At 38.1% G+C, this 26,684-nt stretch overlaps 1 protein-coding gene across 1 annotated transcript in view; it reads left to right on the top strand.

Annotated features, from left to right (window-relative positions):
• The window catches only part of VPS13B (vacuolar protein sorting 13 homolog B), a 996,174-nt gene that overhangs the window by 11,925 nt on the left and 957,565 nt on the right, over positions 1–26,684 (top strand). The window contains exon 3 of the mRNA XM_043982862.1: positions 10,552–10,695. Coding sequence (XP_043838797.1) covers positions 10,552–10,695 — 144 coding nt within the window. The remainder of the gene's footprint in view (positions 1–10,551; positions 10,696–26,684) is intronic.

Genomic DNA, 26,684 nt, shown 5'->3' with positions numbered 1-26,684 from the left:
TTTTATTATATTGACTTAGCCTACCCATGAACAATTAATGTTTTTCCAATTGTTTAGATTTGACTTTATTTGTGTAAAAGTGTTTTATGATTGGTTTCCTATAGTTTCTGGGTGAGGTTTTTTTTGGCAGATAGACTGTCAAGTATTTTATACTGTCTATGGTTATTTTAGGTGGAATCTTGCTATCTCTTGTTGCTGGACTTTGTTAGTAATATATAGAAATGCTGGTGTTTTATGTGGATTTATATTATATCATGCAAGTTTGTTGAAGTTAATTATTTCAGATACATTTTTAGTTCTATCTGTAGGATTCTCCAAGTATACCATCATATCCTTTGCAAAGAATGATAGTTTTGTTTCTTCATTGCTTACTCTATTTCCTTTAATTTCCTTTTCTTCTCTTATTGCTATGGCTAGCATTTCTAGTACAATATTGAATAATAGTGGTGATAACTGTAATGATTAGAATAACGCCACCTGCTGGAGACTTACTGTAGAAGAGTTCCGCCCATGAAGTGAAGGTCTTTGAGGGCAAGACCAGGAGTCATTTCTTTGGCGTCAGGAAGTGACGCGGGCTAGTGGGAGGAGGAAGGAAGAGACTGGCACTGAGTCTCTCTCTCTTTCCTTTGGACTCTGGTGGAGAGCGGAGCTAGAAATGTGCTCTCCCTTTAATAGATAGGAATCTAGGCCTTTCTCTCTCTCTTTACCAAATTCTTATTCTCCTTAATAAATGCTTAAAAGTCTAACTCTTGCTAAAGCTTATAATTTATTGGCGACCACTCATTAGATATTTTAGACAGTTTAGCTAGAATTTTAGCCCTTAACATAATGGGTATCTTTGCTTCATCTCTGATCTTATTGGGAAGACTACTTTATCCCAATTGCAGATAATAGTTGCTTATGGTTTTCTTTTTTTTTCTTAATAGCACTTAATTTTTTTTTCCAATTACATTTTTTGTTGTTGTTGTTGTTGGGTTTTTTTGGGTTTTGTGGGACAGTGGGGGTTAAGTGACTTGCCCAGGGTCACACAGCTAGTAAGTGTCAAGTGTCCGAGGCTGGATTTGAACTCAGGTACTCCTGAATCCAGGGCTGGTGCTTTATCCACTGCACCACCTAGCTGCCCCCTCCAATTACATGTAAATAAAGTTTTCAATTTTCATTTTTTTCTGTTTAGAATTTTATTTTCCAAATTATATGTAAAAACAAATTTTGACATCAATTTTTAAAAAACTTTGTGTTTCAACTTCTTCCTCCCTTCCCACCCCACCCCCAAGAACTCAAGCAATTCAATATGTTATACACAACATTCATTTTTGTAAGATTTTGAGTTCCAGATTTTTTCCCCTCACTCTTCCCCAAGACAGCAAGCAATCTGATAGAGGTTATACAGTATAATCATATTAAACATATTTCCACATTTGTCACATTGTGAAAGAAGAATGAGCAAAAGGGAAACTACAGGAAAGAAGAAACAAAAAAAATCCCCAAAAGTGAAATAGTATGCTTTGATCTGCATTCAGACTCCATAGTTTTTTTTCTGGATGTAGAGAGCATTTTCCATCGTGAGTCTTTTGCAATTGTCTTGGATCATTGTATTGCTGAGAAGAGCTAATTCTATCACAGTTGATCATCAGACAGTGTTGCTGTTACTGGGTCAAGTGATCTGGTTCTGCTCACTTCTCTCAGCATCAGTTCATGTAAGTCTTTCCACGTTTTTCTGAAATCTGCCTACTCATCATTTCTTACAGCACAGTAGTATTCCATTACATTCATATACCACAACTTGTTCAGTCATTCCCCAGTTGATGGGCATCCTCTCAATTTCCAGTTCTTTGCCATTGCTGATGGGTTTAGGTAAATACTAATCATTTTAGGGAAAGCTTCATTTATTCCTATATGATTTTTTTTATGGCTAGGATTACAAAGTCAAACCTTTTTGTCATTGAGTAGCAGCTGATGAAAGTTTTTACAGTTTAAAAATTGATCAGAGTGATGAATCGCAATAAGACAGTGGTTATATTGAATTTTAATGAGAAACGTTAAAATTTTAAGAAATTTAAATAATCTTTCAAATGTTTTATAATTTTGCATCAGTACTTTTAAGGTTATTAAGGTGGCTCAGTGGATAGAGCACTGGCCTTGGATTCAGGAGGAACTGAGTTCAAATCCGGCCTCACTTACTAGCTGTGTGACCCTGGGCAAGTCACTTAACCCCAGTTGCCCCTCACACACACACACAAAACTGTACTGACACTTTCGGACACTGTGGGCTGCTATTACCTACTGAGGGACTTTGAAGAACAAGTATAAAAGATGTCAACAGGGATATGTTCCTAGGAAGGGAAGGTGGGCTAGTCATGTGACAAGGGCAAGAGATAATTGGTGGCCAGCCCAAGTGCTTTACTATTATCCTTTAAGTGTCAGGGGAAAGTGAGGAAATCTTCCATTGTGTTGGTTCCTTGTGACCTTGTGGAAGACAGTGATAAGAGTTGCCTGGGATTGGTAAGCATGGGTAGATTGCAGTCTGAATTGTTGGAAAGTACTTAGGAATTGATAGACTTATTGATCATTTATTATATTCTATATTATATTAAATAATTTAGTGGCTTCCCATTGTCTCTGTGATATAATTCAGTCTCTATCTGGGACCCCCCCCCACTCCTAATCTGGGCCTTTCTAGCCTTATTTCATGTTATTCCTCTTCACACTCTATGTTCTAGTTATAGCACCTTGAACTTGAGATTCCATTTCCTGTGTTCTTTGCATTAATGCAAACTGTCTCCATTGTGTGGAATATATACCTTTCTCATCTCTGCCTGTTAGTCACCTTCTTGTTGCCTCAAGTTCTATCTCTTTATATCACTAATGTTCTATGAGAGGCAGTGTGGCATAGTGGACAAAGAACTAGCTTTGAAGTCAAGACAACCTGGGACCAGATACTGTCTCAGATACCTGGGAAGGTCACTTAACTTCTTAATGCTCTATGAAAATCCTTAAGACTGGCGTTCTGAATTTGGTTCAAAGACCTCAAAGAACAGTATGTAGCTAGATTTTAAGGGGTCCATGAATTCGAATGGGGAAAAACAATTACATCTTTATTTTCCCTGATCTTCAGTTTCTTTTTATTTTATGCATTTAAAAACGTTTTTTGAGAAGGGGTCCATAAAATTCACTAGACAGCCAAAAGAGTCCGTGACACAAAAAAAGGTTAACTCCTGCTCTGAGATTTTAAGTTATAGAGCCTGTGTTGTCTGCATTGGAAGAGGGTATTTACTTAGAGAGAGTTCCCTTACCATTAAAATTATAGGTCTGGTCCAATACCAAAATTAGTTTCCTCGTGGTTCTGCAAATCATTTAATGCTAAATTCCTGTAAGAATTAAATTTTAAATTGGGTTACTTATAACCCAGAGGGAATTGGAAAAATATAGTGAATTTTAGCATTTTCAAGTGTACTGCCAGTGATGACTTTTACTTGAGAAGTGGCATAAATTATAATATCAAGGACAGTCATACAACTTAAAGGTAATCTTTTGTCTTCCTACCTCAAGTCTCTTCCCCCTTCAGTCTATTCTCAGCTGCCATTATATTTTTGCTCAGTGAGTTCCAGTGGCTTCTTATTACCTTTAAGATCAAATATAAATTTCTCTTTTAGGCATTTAAAGTTCTTTATAATCTGACCCCATCCTTCCCCTCCAGTGTTATGCTTTACTGATCTCCATATACTTTATGATACAGTAAAGCTGGGTTACTTAAAGTTACTCCATCATGCCCTTCCATCTCCTGTCTCTATGCCTTTGCACTTTGTCCTTTGTGTCTGGAAAGCTCTGACCTCCCTCACCTCTGCCTCTTACTTTCTCTGGCTTCCTTCAAGACTTAGGCCAAATTCTACTTTATGGAGGAGTCCTTTCCTGGTCTCCCCAGTTGCTAATGTCTTCTACTCTCAGGTTGCCTTTTATCTGTTCCATATATGTCTTGTGTGTACCTCATCAATTAAATATTTCCCCTCCCCCATTAGCTGCTGCTTCTTCTTTTTTTTTTTTGGTGAGGCATTTGGGGTTAAGTGACTTGCCCAGGGTCACACAGCTAGTAAGTGTGAAGTGTCTGAGGCCAGATTTGAACTCAGCTCCTCCTGACTCCAGGGCCAGTGCTCTATCCACTGTGCCATCTAGCTGCCCCCCCCCCCCATTAGCTTCTTGAGGGCAAGGACCATTTTTCTTTTCCTTGTATTAAAAGTACTTAGCATGTTGTCTGGCATGCGGTAAGGGCTTAGTAAATATATATTGGGCGATTGACTAACAGCTTAGTACTTTTAGAGATCTCTTGCCCAAGTTAGCATTGAAACTATGATGCAATAGAAGGAGCAGTAGTTATGGAGTCAGAGGACTTGGGTTCATATGCTACTTCTGAGAATTACTCTGAGATAGGGAGTAAGCCACTTCACCTATCTAGGTCTCAGTTTCATCATCTGAAAATTTTTTTTTCCTGTTTTATTTAGCATTATTCAAATCTAATTAGTTGACATGACTTAAAGCTGGGTTATATTATAATGGTGTCCAAGGGTGACATCAGGTCCCTGAACTCTTGGTAGGGAAAAAAGAATGTTAAAGATCCCCAGCCTCAGGGCAAAAGAGTTTTCCTTCTAGGTGTGGTTTAATTCCTTCAGTCCTTTGTAATCTAGATAAAGAATCTCTCTCCATTCCTTTTGTTCCCCGGGTGAGATTTGGTGAGGAACTCTCTAGGACACTGGACTTTCTGGAATGGAGGGGAGAAAGGAATGATCCCTGGTTTCCTGAGAAATTGATTATTAATAATTTTTTTTTTCACATAGGGTAGGTTTGTGAAGGAATGAAAAGGTTTGCAAAAAGCCACAGTATCTTATTTTTTGCTGAACTGGTGATGATGTAGGTGGCAAAAAGGTGTTAATAGAAAAACCTAAGACCTAAGCTTTAATTCACATATTAGCTCCAAAAGGGAGTTAGACCCCAGTTGATGGATAACTTACAAGTCAGGATGCTAGGTTCTCTTACCCACAGAAATCAGTACCCATAATGGGAACAGAGGGGGCTAGGCTGAGGTGGCTTGAAAAATGTAACAATAAAGAAATTGACAGCCTAGAGAAATTCAGACCAGAAATAAAAAGAAAAATGATTATGTTTTGAAACTAGTCTTGGGAACCAGAAAGAGACATGCACAGAAAAGGCCAAATTTGTCCCCAGATTCACCTTATGACATATAATCCCCCAAAACACACCTCTACTGAAAAAGGTACCCACCTTGGGGGTTGGCTTAGGACCCCAGGAACTCCAAATTAGGATAGGCCCTCCCTTGCACCTCCCAAAGGTGGAGAATATTATAATGAGGACAGGCCCTCCCCTGTATCTCCCTAAAGTGGAGATTATTATAATGAGACTGATAATCAATTTATCCATACTATAAATGTAATTGTCTTTCCTTTACTATTTGAGAGATACCTTTCCACTATTCTGGTTCTCTCCCTGTGGTCACCCACAGTATTGTAATAAAATTTGGGAAACTGAGTCACTGAGTCTTGTAATTCTTTTCGGACGATTCATGATCAGTTTGACCCCAAATTCTGCCCACATCAGTGATGGTCTTCCTTCATTTATGTTTTCCTTTTATTTTCAGTTCCACAGTCTCCCTCCCTCTATACTCTTCTCCTTCCATTGAGGTCAGAAACATAATACCCTTTATACATATACAGTCTTGTAAAAATAATTTTGAATTAGCCATGTTCCAAAAACAAAAACCAAGACCCAAGAAAAATAATTAAATAGAAAAAATATCCTTCAACCTGCACTCCTGAAGTTCATCAGTCTGCACTCTTGAGTCCATCACTTCTCAATCTAGAGGTGGATATTGTGAGGAAAATGACTCCTGCTCAGTAATTCTCTGGAACTCAGAGGCGGTGATATATCAAAGGCTCACTTATTGTCATTCTTGAAAGAATGGGCAACCCAGTGTGCAGCTGGTAGGTACAAAGAATGGGGCTTGCAGGCACTGTTTTAACCCCTAGTCCCTAATGTGAATGGACCTTCCCCTTTTTCATCACTGGTCAGTTACTCAAGGGTTACAATCTACCTACAAAAACTAGCTAACCTGAATATAGTTTTCCCAACCCTAATTTCCATAATTATTCTTTGGGTTCTTAGCCAATGGAGGAGGTGACACAGGGACATTTCTTCAGTCCTCCCTTATATAGACATAGCTCAGGAGAGCACCTAATTGAGACCAGCTCAGGGCTCCTTGAACCATGTGATTTTGTTTCCCTGAGGGGAAGGAGAAGATCTGAGACCTTTGTCCTAAAACAGGTCAGGAGGAGTATAATTTGAATGGTGACTGTTATATCCTCATTGAGAGAAGACCATTACCCATTTCCTCACAGATAGCATTTTGAATCATGAGTCCTTTGGAATTGTGGAGGATCATTATATGGATTAGAATTACTAGGTCTTTCACAGTTGATTTTCCTTATTACAATATTGCTGTTACCATGTAGAGTGTTCTCTTGGTTTTGCTCACTTTACTTTGAATCAGTTCATATAGGTCTTCTGAGGTTTTTCTGAAGCTATCCTCTTTATTTTTTATAGCACAATAGTATTACTTCACACTAATATACCATAACTTAGAGTCATTCTTCAATTAATGAGCAACCCCCAGTTTCCAATTCTTTGCCACTGCAAAAAAAGCTACTGCTATAAATATTTTTGTACATATGGATCCTCTTCCTTTTTCTTTGATCCTAATCTCTTTTTTATCTTCTTTTTTTAAACCTGTCCACTCCTCAAAAATCTGTTTTGCTTCTGCCTGATACTTCTAATGATATACCCTCCCTCTTATCACATTCCATCCCTCCTTGTCTCTTTACTTTCCTATTGGGTAAGATGAATTTCTGTACCCAGCTGTTATCTCTGTCTCTGTCTCCTCTCTTTGAACCAGTTCAGATTAGAATGTGGTTCATGCTTTGTCCAGTCCTACCATTTCCCCTCTTTTGTGTGCCTTTTTTATGTGAGATTATTTTTTCCATTCTTCCTCTCTCTTCCATTTTTTCTCATTGCACCCCTCTTTCTTACTCTTCTGTTCTTCTTTGGAGATCCATCCCAACATAATAGACCCACACCCACACCTTTTAACTGCCCTAATGATAATAAAATTTCTTAGGAGTTACATGTATCATCTTTCCATATGAGAATGTAAACAATTTAACCTTGTTTTTTATTCATGTTAATAATTTTATGCTTTGCTTGAATCTTGTGTTTGAATGTCAAATTTTCTATTCAGCTCTGATCTTTTCATCAAGAAAGCTTGAGGGGACAGCTAGGTGACGCAGTGGATAAAGCACTGGCCCTGAATTCAGGAGGACCTGAGTTTAAATTTGCTCTCAAACACTTGACACTTACTAGCTCGGTGACCCTGGACAAGTCACTTAACCTTCATTGCCCCGCAAAAAAATTAATGAATAAAAGATTAAAAAAAAAAGAAAGCTTAAAAGCCCTTAATTTCTTTAAATATCCATTTTTTTCTCCATAGGATTATACTAATTTTTTTCTGGGTAGGTTATTACTGATTGTAATCCTAGGTCCTTTGCATTCTGGAATATCATATTCTAAACCCTCTGTTCCTATATAGTGGTAGCTGCTAAATTTTGTGTGATCCCTACTTTGGCTCCATGGTATTGGAATTCTTTTTTTTCTGTCCGCTTACAGTATTTTCTTCTTGACTAGGAAACTCTTTGACTCTAACGTTCCTGGGAGTTTTCATTTTGGAATTTCTTTTAGGAGGTGACTGGTAGATTCTACTTCCACATTGTCCTATGGTTCTAAGATACCTGGTCAGTTTCCTTTTATAATTTCTTGAAATGTGATATCCAGGTTCTTTTTGTGATCATGGTTTTTCAGGTAGGCCAGTGATTGTTAAATTATCTCTTCTCAATCTGTTTTCCAGGTTAGTTGTTTTTCCTATGACATTTCATATTTTCTTCTATTTTTATCAGTCTTTTGACTTTGTTTTATTGTTTATTGATATCTTATGGAGTCATTAGCTTCCATTTGACCAATCCTGATTTTTAAGGAAGTATTTCCTTCAATATTTTTGGGCCTCTTTTACCAAGCTGTTTATTCTCTTTTCATAATTTTCTTGCAAAGCTCTCATTTTTTCCCTCAGTTTTTCTTCTACTGCTCTCATTTGATATTTAAAATAATTTTTTTTTGCTCTTTAAAAAAATTTGTGTATATATGTGCATATATCTATATCTTTAATTCTTCTAGGAATTCTTGATGGGCTTCTATACAATCTATGTTTTTCCTTTTGAGGTTTTTCCTTAAATATGTTTTCAAACCATTGTCTTCTTCTGAGTTTGTGTCCTGAGTGTCCTTATCACCATTGTGCCTTTTTATGGTGAGGTTCTTTTTTTGTTCTTTGTTTATTCTTCCAGCCTATTTTTTGACTTCGGATCTTATGTTAGAGTTGGGCTCTGCTCACCTCTGGTAGATATGATTGGCCTGAGCTTTAGGCTTTTATGTCCTTCTGTATTCACAGCTAGATGTGGGGGCCTATAAGTTTTCAATGTCTCCAGAGTATATGATCTGGAGTGTGTTCTGGTTATTCTCCTTCTGGTCCTTACTTAGCTGGGGCCCTTGCTCCCTTGCTATTGAAACTACAGTTGCTCCTTTCCAAATTGGAATTATGATCTGGAGTAGGATACTGGGTGATGGAGATGCCAAATGGCAGTCTGAGCTCAGGGTTCTGTCTGGAATCTCTTTCTGATTAAGTATGTAGCCTCTTTACTGATTCTGGGTGTAGGGTGCTCCTGGTGCTGTGGCCACCATTACCACCACAGTTGCTGCTGTCCCTATGGCTTCTAGTTCTCACAGCTAGTGGTGCTTTTGTTGTGTTTCTCTCTGTTTCCAGCCAGCTCTCACTCCATTGTCCACAGAACTCTCTTTCTGCCTTCCTAAGCTTCTCTGAGCTGGAAAAGTGACTCAATGTGACTTTTTGTTAGTTATCCTGCTCAGAATTTGATATGAAGTGTTCCATCTAGGCTCTGCCCCATAGTAGTTGTCTTTTTTCTTTCTTTCTTTTTTTTTGGTAGTTGTCTTTTAGAATGATAAATTTGAGAGACCATTGGCAAGCCTAACTTAGTCACATGTTCAATACCAAGAATACCTCTTCTAATAGGAATACAGCTAGAAATTCAATTAGAGAAAAATTTACCTGGCTAATTGTTACTCTTTGTCACTTTTGTCCTCAAATTAGAAGTAGAAGTGCTATGCTGAAATGGGGCAGGTACTAGAGAAGAACAGAGGATAGATAGGGAGAAGTATTGCTTCTCTATAGTTTCTAACTGATTTATAGATCCCAGAAGCCTAAAGAGAACCTTTGCCTTGAGGCTCATGTGCATGCATAACTTTCTTCTGTAAAGTCTGTTTTGTTTTGTTTTTTAATCCTTTCTAATTTTGTTACTGTGCATTATATAGGTAATAGATTTAGAGTTGGAAAGGGATCATAGAGGTCTTCTAGTTCAATTCCCTCATTTTACAGATGTGGAAACAGGCCCCGAAGGGTGAATACTTTCACAGTCCCATATATAATCCAGATATCTCTCCAGTGTATTATCTAGCTCCCTGTTTTTGTGTTTGTTTGCCTGTGACTTTCAGATTGTTAATGTAAATGGATAATTGATTGAATCACTTCTTAAAATATTTAACATACTCGTTGGCTATAAATATAGGGCCAATTTCTTTGAACAGTTAATGTCTTCATGTAGTTCAGTTTGTTAAGTGGTTTAGTGATTAAACATTATCATCAACATTATAGGAATACAATTTGTATAGACTCTGTACTCCTTTGCTGATTTATAGGAAAGAGATTTGTTGAAGGTGAACAAGATATTTTGGGAAAAGTAACTACAGAGCTATTCATAATGGTTTAATTTCTACTCCATGTCTAATGAGAATAAAAATTGACTGGACAGAAAACACTTAAAATAGTTGACAAAACAGTATCCAGATGTTCTTTTTATGTAGGAAAGACATAATAAATCTGTGTGACTTATTTTGTACTATAGTTAAAGGAGTTATGTCATACTGTTATAGGCTTTATGAAGTAGTTATGTTCACATTAGAAAATTAATCTTTTTTTTTTTTTTTAGTGAGGCAATTGGGGTTAAGTGACTTGCCCAGGGTCACACAGCTAGTAAGTGTTAAGTGTCTGAGGCCAGATTTGAACTCAGCTCCTCCTGACTCCAGGGCCAGTGCTCTATCCACTGTGCCATCTAGCTGGCGCCCCCCCCCCCATTAGCTTCTTGAGGGCAAGGACCATTTTTCTTTTCCTTGTATTAAAAGTACTTAGCATGTTACTTAGGATTTGAACTCAGGTCCTCCTGACTCCAGGGCTGGTGCTCTATCCACTGCGCCACCTAGCTGCCCTGGAAATTAATCTTCTAAGGAATAAATTTGTATTTTTTATCATTTTGATTTAAAAATTAAATAGCTTAATTTCTTAATTAACATTTCTGTGATATTGTGTTTTAGGAACTGAAATTGCCATTCACATTTTTAAGTGGACATATTCATGAATTACGAATCCATGTGCCATGGACAAAATTAGGTTCAGAGCCAGTGGTAATCACTATTAATACAATGGAGTGCATCTTGAAGCTCAAGGATGGATTGCAGGTAAGAAATTGTATATGTATATGTATATGTGTGTACATGTGAGAAACAAATTGTTAGAAACCCCATTTAAAAATTTCTAGGACTCAGTGTGTTGGAGAAGTATCAAAGGCCTTTATTTATACATTCACATGCAAATGGGCCAGCTCCCTAATGGAAATGGCATGAGTGTGGGACCCTTTTATCTCTTAACAGGCTGGCTCCACCCTTCTTCCTCTGTTACTGTCTTCCGGCCAAGACAACTGTATCTAGATAAGTTCTCAGGATTTAAAGTGGAATTTTCAAACTTTTTAAAGAAGTGATTTCTCACAAAAGTTGCAAACCAAACAATAAAGTTTTCTTAATATACCAATAAGTTCAGATTAAAACAGCAAGACCCCTTTCACAGTTTAGTGCAGCAATTTGGATGCCCTACTATTAATTTCTTTGCAATAAATTAAGTCTCAAGAGCCCCCTAAATCCCGCAAGTGTTATATCTTTTGTTTTAATGGGCCTAGTTCCCTGGGGCAAATTGAAAGAACCCCCTCACCAAACTAAACCAAAGGACAGACACACCCAAAGAGATACTGAGTAATTCCAGGACCACCACCCTTCACTCCAGTCTCCCCCACCCCCAGGGAAGACAAGATTAGGTGTAGCTGCTGTCCCTGTGGTGTGAGGGGGAGAGAGATGACCTGAGAGATCTGGAGCCACCCCTTACCCAAATTCCCTCAGCCACCACCAGTGGGGGATGGCCCTTCCCCAACAAGGGAACCCTTCAGTCAGATGATGACCCCACCAGACCACCACCACACACACAAAAAAAATGCTTGCTCATCTCCTACTCAGGGAGAAAGGCTTCTTAGAGAGCCACGCCTCCGCACCATGCTCTCTTCTCATGAGAAGAAATTTAGGGACCTCTCTCCTGGCTTTCCCCCCAAACCCTTATTTCACTCCAGTTGGATTTGTAAACCCCAATAACATTTTGCTCTATCCTCACAACCCTGGGAGGTAAGCTTTCATTTATAAATTCACCCCTGCAAAAGATGTATAGCAGTGACTCCCCACCATGAACCTAACAAACCAGAGCGCTGGCTTTTTTCCTTCCTCCCCAATGGCAGTCCCTCAGTCCCAAGGTTTGCAGCCCAAAGGCAAAGAATCCAGCTGAATGCTGAAAAGGGTATGGCCTGATTCAACCTGGACAGCAGGAACAGCACTAATGATACACTTCAGACCCCACATCCCATAATCTACCTCCATACCAATTTCTAGTCCCCTATGTCTTAAATCTTGTCTATGAAGAAAAGGGAAGGAGAAATTGTTAAATGTTTTTCCCCCTATTTTTCTTACTCGTCTAAGTCACTTTCCCAGAGCTTAAATGTCTCATAGGTGATAATGTTCTTTTATTATTTAATGTTGTAACTGGCAAGTTACTTGACTTTTATTGCTAGTGGACCTCTTTCACAGTGCATTGGTATTTTAGTTTTTGATGGGACTTAATGATTTTCTTTTTGGATAGGAATGAGTTACGTGAAAGACAGGTTATAGTACATTTATCCCATTTTCCTCTGGAGGTCAGGACTAAGAGGAATAGGTGGAAATTTTAGGAAGACTGATTTTGGCTCACTATAAAGAAAAACTTTCGTGGGGCAGCTAGATGGCGCAGTGGTTAAAGCACCGGCCCTGAATTCAGGAGTACCTGAGTTCAAATCCAGCCTCAAACACTTGACACTTACTAGTTGTGTGACCCTGGGCAAGTCACTTAACCCCCATTGCCTTCAAAAAACAAAACAAAACAAAACAAAAAAAAGAAAAAGAAAAACTTTCTAATCATTAGAAGAACTATTATAAAAAAAATGGCATGGGCTGTGTTGGATGTTAGTAAGTCCCCTGTCATTGCTATTCAGTCCCATTTGCCCAAGAGTATAGAGTGACTATGAGTAGTATACCACTGCTATAAAAATATGTCTTGGATGGGGAGGTCTATTGATGACAATTAACCTTACTATTTTCCCCTCTTTGTAAGAGCTTTTGACTGTGATGGTTAAAAAATCTAGCTACGATGTCTAAAATTCTAACGTGTGGTCGCCTTAAATTAGAAACGTATAGCACTAATCTTTGGGCATTAAGTATTTATTAAAGTATATTAGGGGTTAGTAAAGAGAACACATGGAGAAAGGAGATCTGTCTACTCTGCCTACTCTGCCTGCCCCTACTGCCACCAGCAGGTTCCGGAATGAAAGGCTGGTCCTCCATGGCTTCCAGTGGAAGTTCCCTCCCAGACTGGAACAGGGGCGGTCCCCTCACACAACTCCAAGCTAATTGGCTGGTCCACTGATTGACATGACTTATGGGCGGTCTATGAATAGACATAACTTCCAGATGCCAAGTCACATGCTATCTCCTTAGGGTAGAGCTACCCTGGTTCTCACAATGTCTTTCTCAGCAGGGGGGTGGCACCCTGATTCTCACATGACTCAACAGGTTCCAAGTTGACAACTCTAGCTTTTTTAAAAGGAAATTAATTTTATTTACTTTTTTGTTAGCAAAAATATACCCTCCACCTTATCCATTTGAGAAATACAGAAAAAGAAACCCTGTTAAAACGTGTAATTGGGGGCAGCTAGGTGGCACAGTGGTTAGAGCACCGACCCTGGTTCAGGAGGACCTGAGTTCAAATCTGGCCTCAGACACTTGACACTCACAAGCTGTGTGACCCTGGGCAAGTCACTTAATCCTCATTGCCCCTGAAAAAAAAAAAAGGAAGAAAGAAAGAAAACGTGTAGTCAATCAGCATAAAATTTCACATCGCCATGTTTAACAAAAGATGAATTATATTGCATTCTGAGTCTTTCACAACTCTTTCAGGAGATGGGTAGCATGTTTCATCATTAGTTCTGTGTAATCATGGTTGGTCATTACAATGATCAGTGTTCCTAAGTCTTTCAAAATTGTTTTGTCTTTAAAATATTGTTATCTTTGTATAAATTGTCCTTTTGGTTCTGTTCACTTTATTCTGCATCATTTCATAAGGGTCTTCCCAGGTTTTTCAGATTTTCATTATTTCTTACAGCACAATAGTATTCTATAACATTTATATACCACAACCTTTTCAGACATTCCCAGTTGATGGACACTCAGTTCCATTTCTTTACCACTCCAAAAAAAGTGTTCTAAATATATTTGTACTTCCTTATTTTGCATTTCCTTATTTATAGTTAGTTTTACTTACAACTAATTCCTCACTTAACCTATCCTCTTCACCTCTTTCCCTCCTGTTTCCCTGTTGAGTAAAATGCATTTCTGTACCAGACTTTGTGTGTGTGTGTGTGTGTGTGTGTGTGTGTGTGTGCGTGTGTGTGTGTTTGTGCGCAAGGTTAAGTGTCAGCTTTTCCCCTAATCCCTTCTCTATGCTTGAATAGACTCACACATTCCAATTATGTGAATTAATTTCCCCTAATTTTTCTTTCCTTTGTTCCCTTTGGGTATTCCTCTTCCCCTCCCTTTCCATTCTTCTTTTAGGATCATCATTATATAACAAAACTATTCCCAGACTTTCTTTCTAATTTGAATCCCTCTATGATCTGTAAGGATAATAAACTTAAGAAGGAGATGCATATCATCTTCCCACATTAGCAATTTATCCTTGTTTTATCCCTTATGACTGTTCATTTATGTTTACCTTTTTAGGTGTCTTTTGACTCCTATGTTTGTACTTCAGAGTTTATACATAGTTTCATGAATGCTTGGAAATCCTCTATTTCATTAAAGGTTCGTTTCTTTCCCTATAGGATTTTACTTGGTTTTACTGGATGTTATTCTTCACTGTAAGCCTATCTCTTTTGCTTTCTGAAATAATCATACCTCAAGCTGTCTGTTCCTTTATAGTGGTGGCTGCTAAAATCATGTGTAATCTTTACTGTGGCTCCTCAGTATATGAATTCTTTCTAACTGCTTGCAGTATTTTTTTCTTTGACCTAGAAACTCTGGCATTTTTGGCTATAATGTTCCTGGAAGTTTTCATTTTCTTGTTTCTTTCAAGACATGACCTGTGGATTCTTCATTTTTACTTTTCCCTCTGATTCTAAGAGAATTGAGAAATTTTCTTGAAATTTCCCTAATTTTATTCTTCTGGAGGAACTATCTAGGCTTGTCCTGCTGCTTTCTTTCTTGGGTTATTAAGTATTGTCTTTTTCAAGCTGAGGACCTTAAAGCTTTCATTGCTCCCAAAGTAATCTTCTCCAGGGGCAAGTCAGATTCCTGCCTCTCTGATTTAAGTTCTGTAAGTTCCTTACTTGGGTTTAGGTTTGAGCAACAGGCTTGTGGACTTTTCTCCTTTGGAGTTTCATTAGATTGCTGATAGTCTGTCAACTAGAAAGCTCTGCTGGTTCAGAGTGACAGAACTGCAGATTTTTGACCTGGTTATTCCTTTACAGGCTTTTTAGACTGGGCTAACAGTTGGAATTGAGAAGCTGCTCTGCTTCAGGAGCCTAAGCCTCACAGCTACTTCTTGTTCTGACTTTGTTCCTTGCTCAGGACATATACCAGGGCCTGCAATGGCTTTTTACCCTGGAACATCTCTGGTTTCAGGTCTCCTTCTCAGTCCATCCTGCATCTGTGACCTGGAACTGGGTAGTGAGTGATATAGTTGCTAGTCAGTACCTGTGCTATCATCTTGCATGAGGTCATGGTGCGTTACCTTATCTTGTCCAGGTGCACATCCTTAATTCTCTTTCAGGCCCTGGCTGCTGGAATGCTCCAAGCAGCCCCTGTGTTCAATGCCTACATACTTCTCCTTCCCTCTTGTTATGCTGACCTTAGCCAACAGATTGACTCACTATGACTTTTCTCAGATTTCCCCATCAGGACTGGGTCAGGTGTGTTTGGAAGAGTTTTAGGGGGAGGACCTAGTGGGTTTCTTCCTTCTATTTAGCCATCTTGGCTCCCCACCCTGACTTTTAAATTGCTTTTGCATAGTTGTTTCCTATTTTGTCTGTCACCACTCTGGGTATTTTTAACTCAGTTTACGGAAGGTTCTAGTTTACTTACTATTGTTAATACCCTCTTATCTTGGGGGCAGCTAGATGGTACAGTGGATAAAGCACTGACCCTGGATTCAGGAGGACCTGAATCCTCCTGACATCTGACACTTACTAGCTGTGTGACCCTGGGCAAGTCACTTAACCCCTCATTGCTCCGCCTCCCCCCCCCCCCCCAAATCTTAGATTTTATGAAGGTCTTAGCATGAATTGGTGTTATCTTCTGTAGGGGCTGCCCATCTGGAGGTCTTCTTGTGGAGAAGGGGAAAAAAATGAAGACTTACTTTGCCTTCAAGAAGCTTATACTCTGAGGGAAACAGTACTTATAGGGAAATGGTATCCAGGGAGGGGAACTTTGGTCTGAAATTGTGGGATGTTGAATGGAGTCCTATGGGAGTAGATTGATACACGGCCCCTTTCCCCCCATCCCCCCCCCCCCACCTCCCGCCCAGAACAATGGTTTAGTGGATTTAATTACAGCTCTTGTTTCCAGAATTGGAGTTGGAGAGAGGAAGAGGAAAAAGTGGTGGCAAGGCTGTTGGATGGGCTGTGGAGGAGAGGGATATAGAGAGATGAAAATCAGCCTTCAAGAAAGTGGGGATGAGTACCTTATAAATCTTGAATTCTGTGATTCTATGATTGTTCTTTTATAGGAAGGCAATACATTGGTTTCCATATATGGGCCACACTATATACTTATATTAACATGATTATGGATTGAAAAAAGAGGCATAATTATTTTTTCAACTTAGTTTTCTTTTATCTTCATATAAAACCTGAGAATTGGCCACTTTTTTTTTTGTTTGTTTTATTTTGTTTTGTGGGGCAATGAGGGTTAAGTGACTTGTTCAGGGTCACACAGCTAGTAAGTGTCAAGCGTCTGAGGCCGAATTTGAACTCAGGTCCTCCTGAATCCAGGGCCGGTGCTTTATCCATTGCGCCACCTAGCTGCCCCCAGAATTGGCCACTCTTAATCTTTCTGAAGTTCAGCTGTGTTTGGGAGGAGTAGGATTTTGAGGCTAAGGGACATTCTTAATATAAGTTTCTCCTAAAACATCCACAGTTTTTGATAGCTAATAGCATGTATAAGTTGTAAGAGTGGTGCCTGTTAATGTTATTTAATTTTTGGTACATAGTTCACTTATATGGAGAAAAAAAAATTAAAAATTTCTAGTCCATGGTCCAGAAACTCTGATTTTCTAAAAAAATAGTTTATTTCTTCTCTTTTCTTCACAGGGGCATGAGAGTTGATCTTCCAAAACTTTTCTCTGTTAGGAAGCAAAGCAAATAAATCTCAAAGCAATTTAATATTGTTTCTAGTTTCTACTATCATAGTATTAATATTCTTTCTATAACAAATATCTTAATTTTTTATTGCCTTTGGTTTTTGGGGGTTTTTTTTGGGTATAACTTTAATTTAACTTTAGTTTTTCAGAGGAAGCTCTTCTGGAGTTGTGAATTTGTGAATGATGTTAAAAATGAGAGTGCTCATTTTTATTAGATAATTTTGTTGTAATCTAAATAAAGCTTTAAGTATTGCAAAATTTTTTGGGTCATTGTTGAACTGTTCTAGGTATTACATTAAAATAGGTTGTATCTCAGAGTTTTATATTAATTTTGTATCCTTTTCTTATGTGAATCCCTTATTTCAAATCTTTATTTTACAAGTTAATTTAGTTTTTATAATTAGAAATAATTAGGCAAGTGATATGTTCCTGTAGAAATTTTATAATTTTACTGATTGGGCTTTAAATTTTTGGCAACATGATTTAGAAATCTGTAAACAATGAATTTTTACATTTTATTTAGATTATGTAATATTTAAATCATTCTTAATGAGAATTCATCTATTCCTGGAGTTTAAAGATTTATTTTTTGGAAAAATCTGGACTTGGTTATGCCACCCATGCAGTGCTTCATAGTTAAAAAAAAAACCAAAACCCAGACACTAAGTATTTTTTCAATGAGAAGGTGGAAGTTTCAAGGCCAGATGTCCCATAAGAAACACATTTTAGAAGAAGCAAATTACAACTAATTATAGAGGCTGAAGAAAAAGATTCGTAACACATGACTTTGTGCAACCCAGAACTAATATTTGATATTGAACCATGCAGATGGCTACTGCTGGAATGATCAGATTTCCTGCTTGCGTGGTATTTGAAACTTGAATTTTCTGGTGCATACAGCAAAAGGTCAAGTGTCATGAATGTAAAGCACTCCCCAAATAAGTATTTGTTACAGATGTTTAAGATTCTGGAGTAGAAAGGATTTTTGGAAAATTACAATTGACATTTGAACAAATTTTTCAACGGTATATACATTCTTCGAGAGCAACACTTGTGTTTGTGCCAGTGATAGTCTCTATCTTTGAGTAATAATCTTGATGAGAAAGCTTTTAAAAAATTTCTTTTGCTATTCTTGACAAATAAGAGTGGCTTGATTTGTCATTAATTTTGCATTTACTGGCCAAATAGAATGTCGGTCCAGCAATTTTTTGAATTTTACTATATCATTAACTTTTGATTCACACAAACTGATTAAAAGACCTTTTAAAAAAATCTTGTTTATTGAATTGGGGTATAATTGTAGGAAAAGTGAAAGGGATCTATGGAGATGAAGTTATAAAAAGATGAAAATATTTTAGCCAAAGTGTTCTAAAAATATTTTGAAAAGCTTGAAGTTGAATGTCATATTTCAAACAACAGTACTACCACTAAAATGTAATATTGCTAAATTATCTTTGATTCAATTAAATATTTATGAGTAAAACATTGTGCCATTCCTTGTGGGGAATACAAAGATGAATAAAGGTATTTCTGCCTTTCAGGAGCTTGCAATCTATTTGGGGGAGGGGGCAATGATAAATTGGATTAAATGACTTCTAAAGTCTCTTCAAATGTCTGGATTCTGTGAACTTAATCATAGTCAAAGTAATATCTGAATGTCAGTAGTTTTTTTGAGTCATGATGATTCTCCATCATGTTTATGAAGTTTATTATTTATCCAGAGGAAGTACTTGTGATGAGAATAATACAAAAATGTTGAAGAGTGAATCTTTTGAAATTCTTGAAGACATGGTGTGGTAAATAAATAGAAAGATGGTTTCCAAATTAGGAAGCTCTGAGTTCAAGTTTTGATTCTGTTACATATTGGCTAATCATTTATTCTTTTACTGGCCCAGTCACCTATCTAAGGTTTTAAGTTGGGGAGTACATGCAAATTTGTATTAGTACAGGTAATTTCTGCATCAGAAGTTCTCTATACTAATAAAATTGTAGGTTCTTTAAAGAAAAATCAAGAATTCTTGGTGTGTTAAGGTGGTCTCAAGCAGAGTAGGACTTGGAGTTTTTTGTTCAGTCGTTTTCAGTCATGTCTGACTCTTTGTGATCCCGTTTGGATTTTTTTGGCAAAGATCCTGGGGCGGGTTGCCATTTTCTTCTCTGGCCCATTTTACAGATGAAGAAACTGAGGCAAACAGGGTGACTTTCCCAGGGTCACACAGAAAATATCTGAGGTCAGATTTGAACTCAGGTTCTCCTGACTCCAGGCCTGGTGCTCTACACTGTGCCACCTAGCTGCCCAGGACTTGGGGCTAGAAAACCTGTGTTTGAATTCTAGCTCTGCCCCTTTCTACATGGGCCAAGTGATTTAGACTTTCTAAGCTGTGCCTACATCATGCTCTTGGGGAAATGCTCATATGAGATCATATATGCAGATGGACTTTTAAACTCCAAAGGACTATATCAATGTGATGTAATGGTAGCAGCTTTGTTCAAGTCCACCATTTCTTCATTTTTCTGCCTTCTATAAGAAGCCTTTTCCAGTACTCCCTAAGCTTAATGTCTTCTTTCTGAGATGTGTTTCCCCCCTTATATTTATGATATGTATATGTGTGTGTATATATATGTGTGCATGTGTGTTTATATATAATAAATTATAGGACATATATACACACACACGTACATATATGCATATACATACACGTACACACACACACACACACACATATGGCTGTTTGTTGTCCTTCATTTTCAGAGGGCTAAAATGACATTGCTATATTGGAGTCAAGGTATAGGGTGTCCAACTGTGACTGATCAGATCATCATCAGGAAGGCTCTACCACAGGTTGGGTACAAATAGTCCCCATGAACATTTGGAGTGGAGACGTCTCTAAATTTGTGTATCTCACATTTCTTTTGAGCTACTGCACTTCTGCTTTGCTCATAGAGCACGGTCCCTTCTTTAATGTGAGCATGCCATACTTGGCAGTCCTGTGCCAGTGTCTCGCATGTTTCACAATCAAAACCAGAGTTCTTCACAAAGACCTCGAGAGTATCCTTGTATCTTTGGACCTCTCTGTGTGAGCATTTGCCTTGTGCAAGTACTCCTTAAAATAGTCTTTTTAGACAAATGCACATTTGGCATTCAAACAACATGGCCCGCTCACTACTGCTCTCTGCAGTGGTGTTTGAATGCAAACTGGAAGGCAACAGGAGCGCTGCTGTGTATTCTCAGCTGATTCCTGGGAGGTGGTGTTTTTCAGGTTGTATACTTTCCCTTTTCCCATTTTATTTCCTTTCCCTTGATCCTACTGATCCTCTTTGTGTTTGTTTTTTTTTAAGTTTGTTCTTGTTAAAAATAAATCCTGCTCTGTTTTTTTTTTTTTTTTGTTTTGTCTTTTTAGTGAGGCAATTGGGGTTAAGTGACTTGCCTAGGGTCACACAGCTAGTAAGTGTTAAGTGTCTGAGGCCGGATTTGAACTCAGGTACTCCTGACTCCAGGGCCGGTGCTCTATCCACTGTGCCATCTAGCTGCCCCAATCCTGCTCTGTTTTGAGGGAGGCTGCCGGTCTCCTTCCTTGCCCCAATATTGCAGCGAGCTGCTTAGCTAATACTCCCCAATTAAAAATTGGTCCCCACACTTGGTAGTTGAGTTTGAGAAAGGACCTCAGTGTCTGGTACCTTATCTTGCCAGGTGATATTCAGAATCTTCTTAAGACAGTTCAAATGGGAGCAGTTCAATTTCCTGGCATGGCACTGGTAGACTGTCCAGGTTTCACAATGTGGTCAACACAGTGGCTCTGTAGACCTTCAGTTTGGTAGTCAATCTCTCCCACAGTTTCCTTTGGAGCCTCCCAAACAATGAACTAATTTTAGCAATGTGTGCATCAACCTCATTATCTATGTGCATATCTCTGGAAATTATACTGCCCCAAATCTACTGTATTCAAAATTTCTCTCTTTGCTGTAACCAATGGTTGCATGGATGGATGGTGTGGTGCTGACTGATAGAGAATCTGTGTTTTTTTGATGTTGTTAGGCCAAAATTAACACAAGCAGCAGAGAATCGATCCATACTTTGTTACATTTCAGCTTTGGAGGCTGCATTGAGTGCACAATCATATACAAACAAAAAATCATGCACCAACTCCCTGTCCACTTTGGTTTGGGCTTGTAGCCTCTTCAAGTTAAATAATTTATCATCAGTATGGTAGCTGACCTTGATGCCATTTTCATCTTTGTTGAAAACATTGCAAAAATCATCATGCTAAAAAAAGCATGGGAGCAAGTACACAGCCTTACTTCACTCCCCTGGTGATTGGGAAAGCAAAAGGACATCATCCTACCAAGAAATTGACATGCAATACTAATGAACTTCTCTGGGCAACCAAATTTTGACATAGTTTTCCACAAGCCCTCATGACTGACAGTATTAAAAGCTTTGGGTCTGCTCAACGAATGTTGTGTACAGACCTCTGTTTTGCTCCTGGAGAAATATTACCATAGATACTGTTCCTCAGACCTTTAGGAACCCACACTGGATCTCAGGTACATGACCATCTTCCAGGTGAAGGATAAATCTATTCAGGAGGACTCCTGCAAAGTCTTTCCAGTAGTGACTAAAGAAAGGACCCCTGTGAGTTGTGCCCTCCACTCCCACCCCCTGCAGCCTATGATTGTCCCAGAATGATCTATTTCCTTTACCTCTATAGAGATGGAAAATGGAGGCATCCTTGAATTTCTGGGTGATTACCTGCTCTTGCCATATAACCTGGAAAATTTTAGTCAGCTTTTGTATAAGCAGTGGACACCTCCCCCACGCCCCTTTTAAATCTCAGCTGGAACAGAGTCAGCACCAGGTGCTTTGCTACATGAGAGGAGCCTAATGGCATTCAAAACATCTTCTTCAGTTGGAAATTCAGCTAGAGAGGAATTGACTTCAACCTGAGGTATATGGTCAGTGGCTTCAGCATTGATTGATGAAGGTCTATTGAGAAGACTATGGAAATGTTCAGCCCATCTCTCCAAGATCACATCCATATATCACTTGATCAGTGTGGCTCCATCAGCATTGAGCAGTTGAGATGCACCATAAGCCTTTGGCCATAAATATCCTTGAAAGGCATCATAAAATCACTTTGGATTGTTATCAGCATAAAAATAAATTTCATCTGCCTTCTTACTAAGCTAAGAATCCTGCATCTAAACTTTACTTGCCCTTTACTTTTGATGGAGTTAAATGTTGCTTTCTTAGAGATGGATAAACTAACCTGCTGGTAAACCCTGTGGAGCTTTTTCTTTTCATTTAGGACCTTCTGAATTTCCCCGTCATTTTAGTCAAACCAATCTTGATGTTTGTGAGTATTCTGACCCAGATGAATAAATGTAGTGCTATACATTAAACCTTTGAAAGCCCATTCTTTTTCTGCTCTACTGTTGACAAAATATTGGCTCAGTTTTCCTTCCAAGTTAGCAACAAACTGTTGCATTCAGAGAAATACTATAATCTGTTGACATTGTCACACACATTATGTATATGTGTATGTATGTATACATTCACACACATATATGTATTGTTTTTACATTATTATAGGCATGTTGTCTACCCAATTAGACTATGAACTCCATGAGAGTAGGGAGTTTCTTGCCTTTCTGTCCCCAGGGCTTAACTCAGTGCCTTGCATGAAATAGTAAGCATTTATTAAGCACTTACTATGTGCTGGACATTGTGTTAAGTGCTGGTAGGTTGGTTGTCCTTTGTTCTTGTAGAGGACTAAAATGACATCATTATGTTGGGATCAAGGTACAATGTGTCTGACTGTTACTGATCAGACCAATATGAGTTCAGAATTTAGAGTGGAGCTGTCTCTAAATTTGTGTATTTCACGTTTCTTTTGAGCTACTGCAGTTCTGCTTTGCTCATAGAGAGAGCATAGCGCCTTCTTTGATGCAGGCATGCCACGTTGGGCGGGCCTGTGCCTGTGTCTCCCCTGTTTCATAATTGATCCCAAAGTTTTTCAGAGAGACTTTGAGAGCATCCTTGTCTCACTTCTTCTAAACTCCATGTGAGTGCTTGCCTTTTGTGACTTCTAAGGATACAAAGAAAGGCAAAAGACAGTGCCTACCCTTAGAAAGTTTGCAGTCTAATGGGGAAGACAACAAGCAAATAGCTATGTATAAACAAGATATATACGTGTATGTATGCAAATATACTTCAGATGTTACTTATCCTTAATGAATTGTGTCTGTGAAATCTATACTCTCATTCATGGGTGAGATACTTACTGGCATAGATCACAATCTAACAATGTCTTTTCATTTTGTGAGATTCTTGTCTAATTTATTTGACAATGCTTATTTGAATGTCAGGGTTAGGGAAGATTTATAATAGTGAGGTAAAAAAAGAGACTCATTGAAACATTTTAAAAGTTCATAGAAGAGAATAGAAAGAGATTCAGGGAAGCACAAGAAAAGCTGGATAGTTTTGACTATAACATGCAGAGCTTTAAAGTATTACTTAAAAAAAGAAGCTGGTGGGGTAGTTAGGTGGCGCAGTGGATAGAGCACCGGCCCTGGAGTCAGGAGTACCTGAGTTCAAAGCCAGCCTCAGACACTTAACACTATCTATGTGACCTTGGGCAAGTCACTTAACTCCAATTGCCTCACTTAAAAAAAAAAAGCATTATTATAAAAATAATCTGGTAGCATGAAAAGGAGATTCAGGGTGTTATGCAGAATCCTTTCTGCTTTTTGTTTTTTTCTTTGTATGAAAGTGCTTTGAAAAGAGAGATATGAACAGTTAGAGGTACTGGGAAAAATCTCACAAAGGAAGGGGGTTGTGATTTGAATGCTGAAGGGAGCCAGGGAATCTGAGAGGTAAAGCATCTTGTCCTGAGTTTGGGACAGCCAGGGGAAAGAGAGGACGCCATGTCCGAGGAACAGATTCAAGCATATATTAGCAGTTATTTAAAATATAAAAGGAACCCAGTTATTCTTTCCTGGGAGGTAAATAAAGACAACTTTGTAGAAGCTGGGAACAGGTATTTCTTAACTTTTTTGAGACCTTTCACTTATACGTTTAAGTGTTATCTGTATTTCCCAGTGTGTTCCATCATCTTCCCCTTCCCAGGAGTCAGTACTTTTTAGCAACGAATGACAAAGAGGAACACTAAATAACTCAGCAAAGGCAACCAACATTGGAGAAAGTCTGCAACTTGGAGAGGAAGGACAACATAGTAAAAGTTTTGAATTGCACCTAAAATTGTTCTTTAGGCGAAAATTTGTACGTCTAAATGCTTTCATCACCAAAAATGAAAGAAGAAATCAATGACTTGAGCATGCAACTAAAAAAATGGATCGGGCATACACCAAAGAAAATTAGAAAAGCAACAAATTAGAGCTCTCCAGTTAAACACCTAAAAAGCAAATATTAACAAAAACAAAAGCCAGCAACCCTTTTAACTAACAAATAACACCAAGAGCTTTAACAAAAGAAGAAAACTAATAAGATAGCCTGATTAGAAAAAGAGGAAAAACAAATTGTTCATATCAAAAATGAAAAAGGAGCCTATATGGCAACTGGAGAGAAAATAAAGGAAATTATTAAGTGATTTTGCTTGGTTATTTCATGACAGTAGAGCCAGGTAGGTGGTGCAGTGGATAGACTCATCTTCCATATTTCAGATCTGACCTCAGACACTAGCTGGGTGACCCTGGGGAAGTCACTTAACCTTGTTTACCTCAATTTCCTAATCTGTAAAATGAATTGGAGAAGGAAATGGCAAACGACTCCAGTATCTCTGCAAAGAAAATCACAAATGGGGACAGGAAGAGTTGGACACAACTGAATAACAACTGGAAAGTAACATTTCACAACAAAACAGACAACTCAAATGCAATCGATGAATACTTACAAAAAATAAAGTATGCAGATTAGTAGGAAAAATAAATTATTCAAATAACTCAAATCACATTTTCGAAAGCAAAGTCAAGTGGTCAGATGAGTAAATAAGGAATAAAGGTAGAAGGTAAAGTAAGCCATCAGAAAGAAAAGAAAGTAAGAAATGTCTAATTAAAACTAGTACTTTGTACTGCCCAGTCCATTGAGAATTGGAGCACAAGGCTTGGCTCCAGTGGTAGATCAAAATGTTTTAAGTAGTTGTACTAATATCAGTTTGAATGGTTAAGATTTTTTAGAAGTCCAAACCATATAATCCTTTAAGTGAAATTTAAGAACAGAATTTGCTAAGGAATTTTTCATGATGTATAATAAATATGTGAAATTATCTATAGGGTAGAGTGATAGCTGGAATTTCTCTAACAGTTCTTTTTAATATTTACAAAGTCACTTACATACATTATTTCATTTGAGTCATATAACATTCTTGTGAGGGAGGTACAAGAATAAGTTTCATAACCACAGATTTAGGATTAGAAGGGACCCGAGAGTTCAGTCAATCCAACCCCTTTATGTTTCTGATGAAGAAACAGGCAAAAAGAGTTGTTATGTGACTTTGCCTATAGTTACATAGTAAGTTTCTGAGGCATGATTTGAACTCAACTTCTTGACCCCAAGTCAGGTGTCTTGTCCACATCCCTAGGCCTCTACAATTTCTATTGTACAATGAGGAAACTGCAACTTAGAAATACTGGTCCCAGGTCATGTGGTCTTTCCTCACTAGTGCCAGTACCATTTCCACCAATATATTTCTGTCTGTCTCTTTCTCTCTTTCTTATCTCTGCTTCTCGTTTTCTCTGTCTCTCTCAAACACACACATATTAGAGCAGTGTGAGGGAGGAATAGTTCATATTTTATAAAAACTCTACTATCAGAAAGATGAAGTGCTACTCTTTTTTCCCCGAGTAGTGTTTGTAATATCTGTTAGGGTTTTATTTGACTTCAAATAAGAAGTTCCTATTTAAAAAATCTCATTTAAATAAAGAAATTGATGTTTAGAAAGTATTTTTGTGAATATGGAAAATTTGTCTTCTAGAATAAAAATAACTACTATTATAATAGTTATATTTAGCCACTTAAAACACCCATAAAACAAAACACTCCCAAATGGCACAAGATGTCAGTTACAGTTAACCTGTGATTCTGAGTTCAAGGGATTACAGGCAGATAGCCCAGAGGATTTGGAAAGTTGCCTGAACAGCAGATCTCACACATATTATTCTTTTTAAAATTTTGTTTTATTTGTAATACAAACAATATTATTCCATTAAAACTTGCTTTGGAAGAGGAAAATCAAGGAAAATTGGACTAGAGCCCTAAAAGCTATCTTTCTTATCTGTGCTTCTTTCTGGGCTTCCTCCTTCTTGCTCTCTGTTTCTGTTTCTCTCTGTCTCTCTGTCTCTCTTTTTGGTGAGGCAGTTGGGGTTAAATGACTTGCCCAGGGTCACACAGCTAGTAAGTGTCAAGTGTCTGAGGCTGGATTTGAATGCAGATCCTCCTGAATCCAGGGCCAGTGCTTTATCTACTGTGCCACCTAGCTGCCCCATCCTTCTGCTCTCTTGGCTATAATTTTTTTTAGAAGCCTGAATGACCCTTTTTCAATTGTTCTTTTTTTTTTTTCTGCCTTTTCCTTGCTCTCCTACTTTCCTGCCACCCCCAAATTGGGAGGCAGGGAAAGCACTTGTAATAAATATGCATAAACAAAGAAAACAAATTCCCACATTGGCTGTTTTCAAA

The sequence above is a fragment of the Dromiciops gliroides genome, chromosome 1 (assembly GCF_019393635.1).
Source record: "Dromiciops gliroides isolate mDroGli1 chromosome 1, mDroGli1.pri, whole genome shotgun sequence".
Lineage (NCBI taxonomy): Eukaryota > Metazoa > Chordata > Mammalia > Microbiotheria > Microbiotheriidae > Dromiciops > Dromiciops gliroides.
The sequence above is the reverse complement of the archived record's forward strand: the minus strand, read 5'-3'. Positions and strand labels throughout refer to the sequence as shown.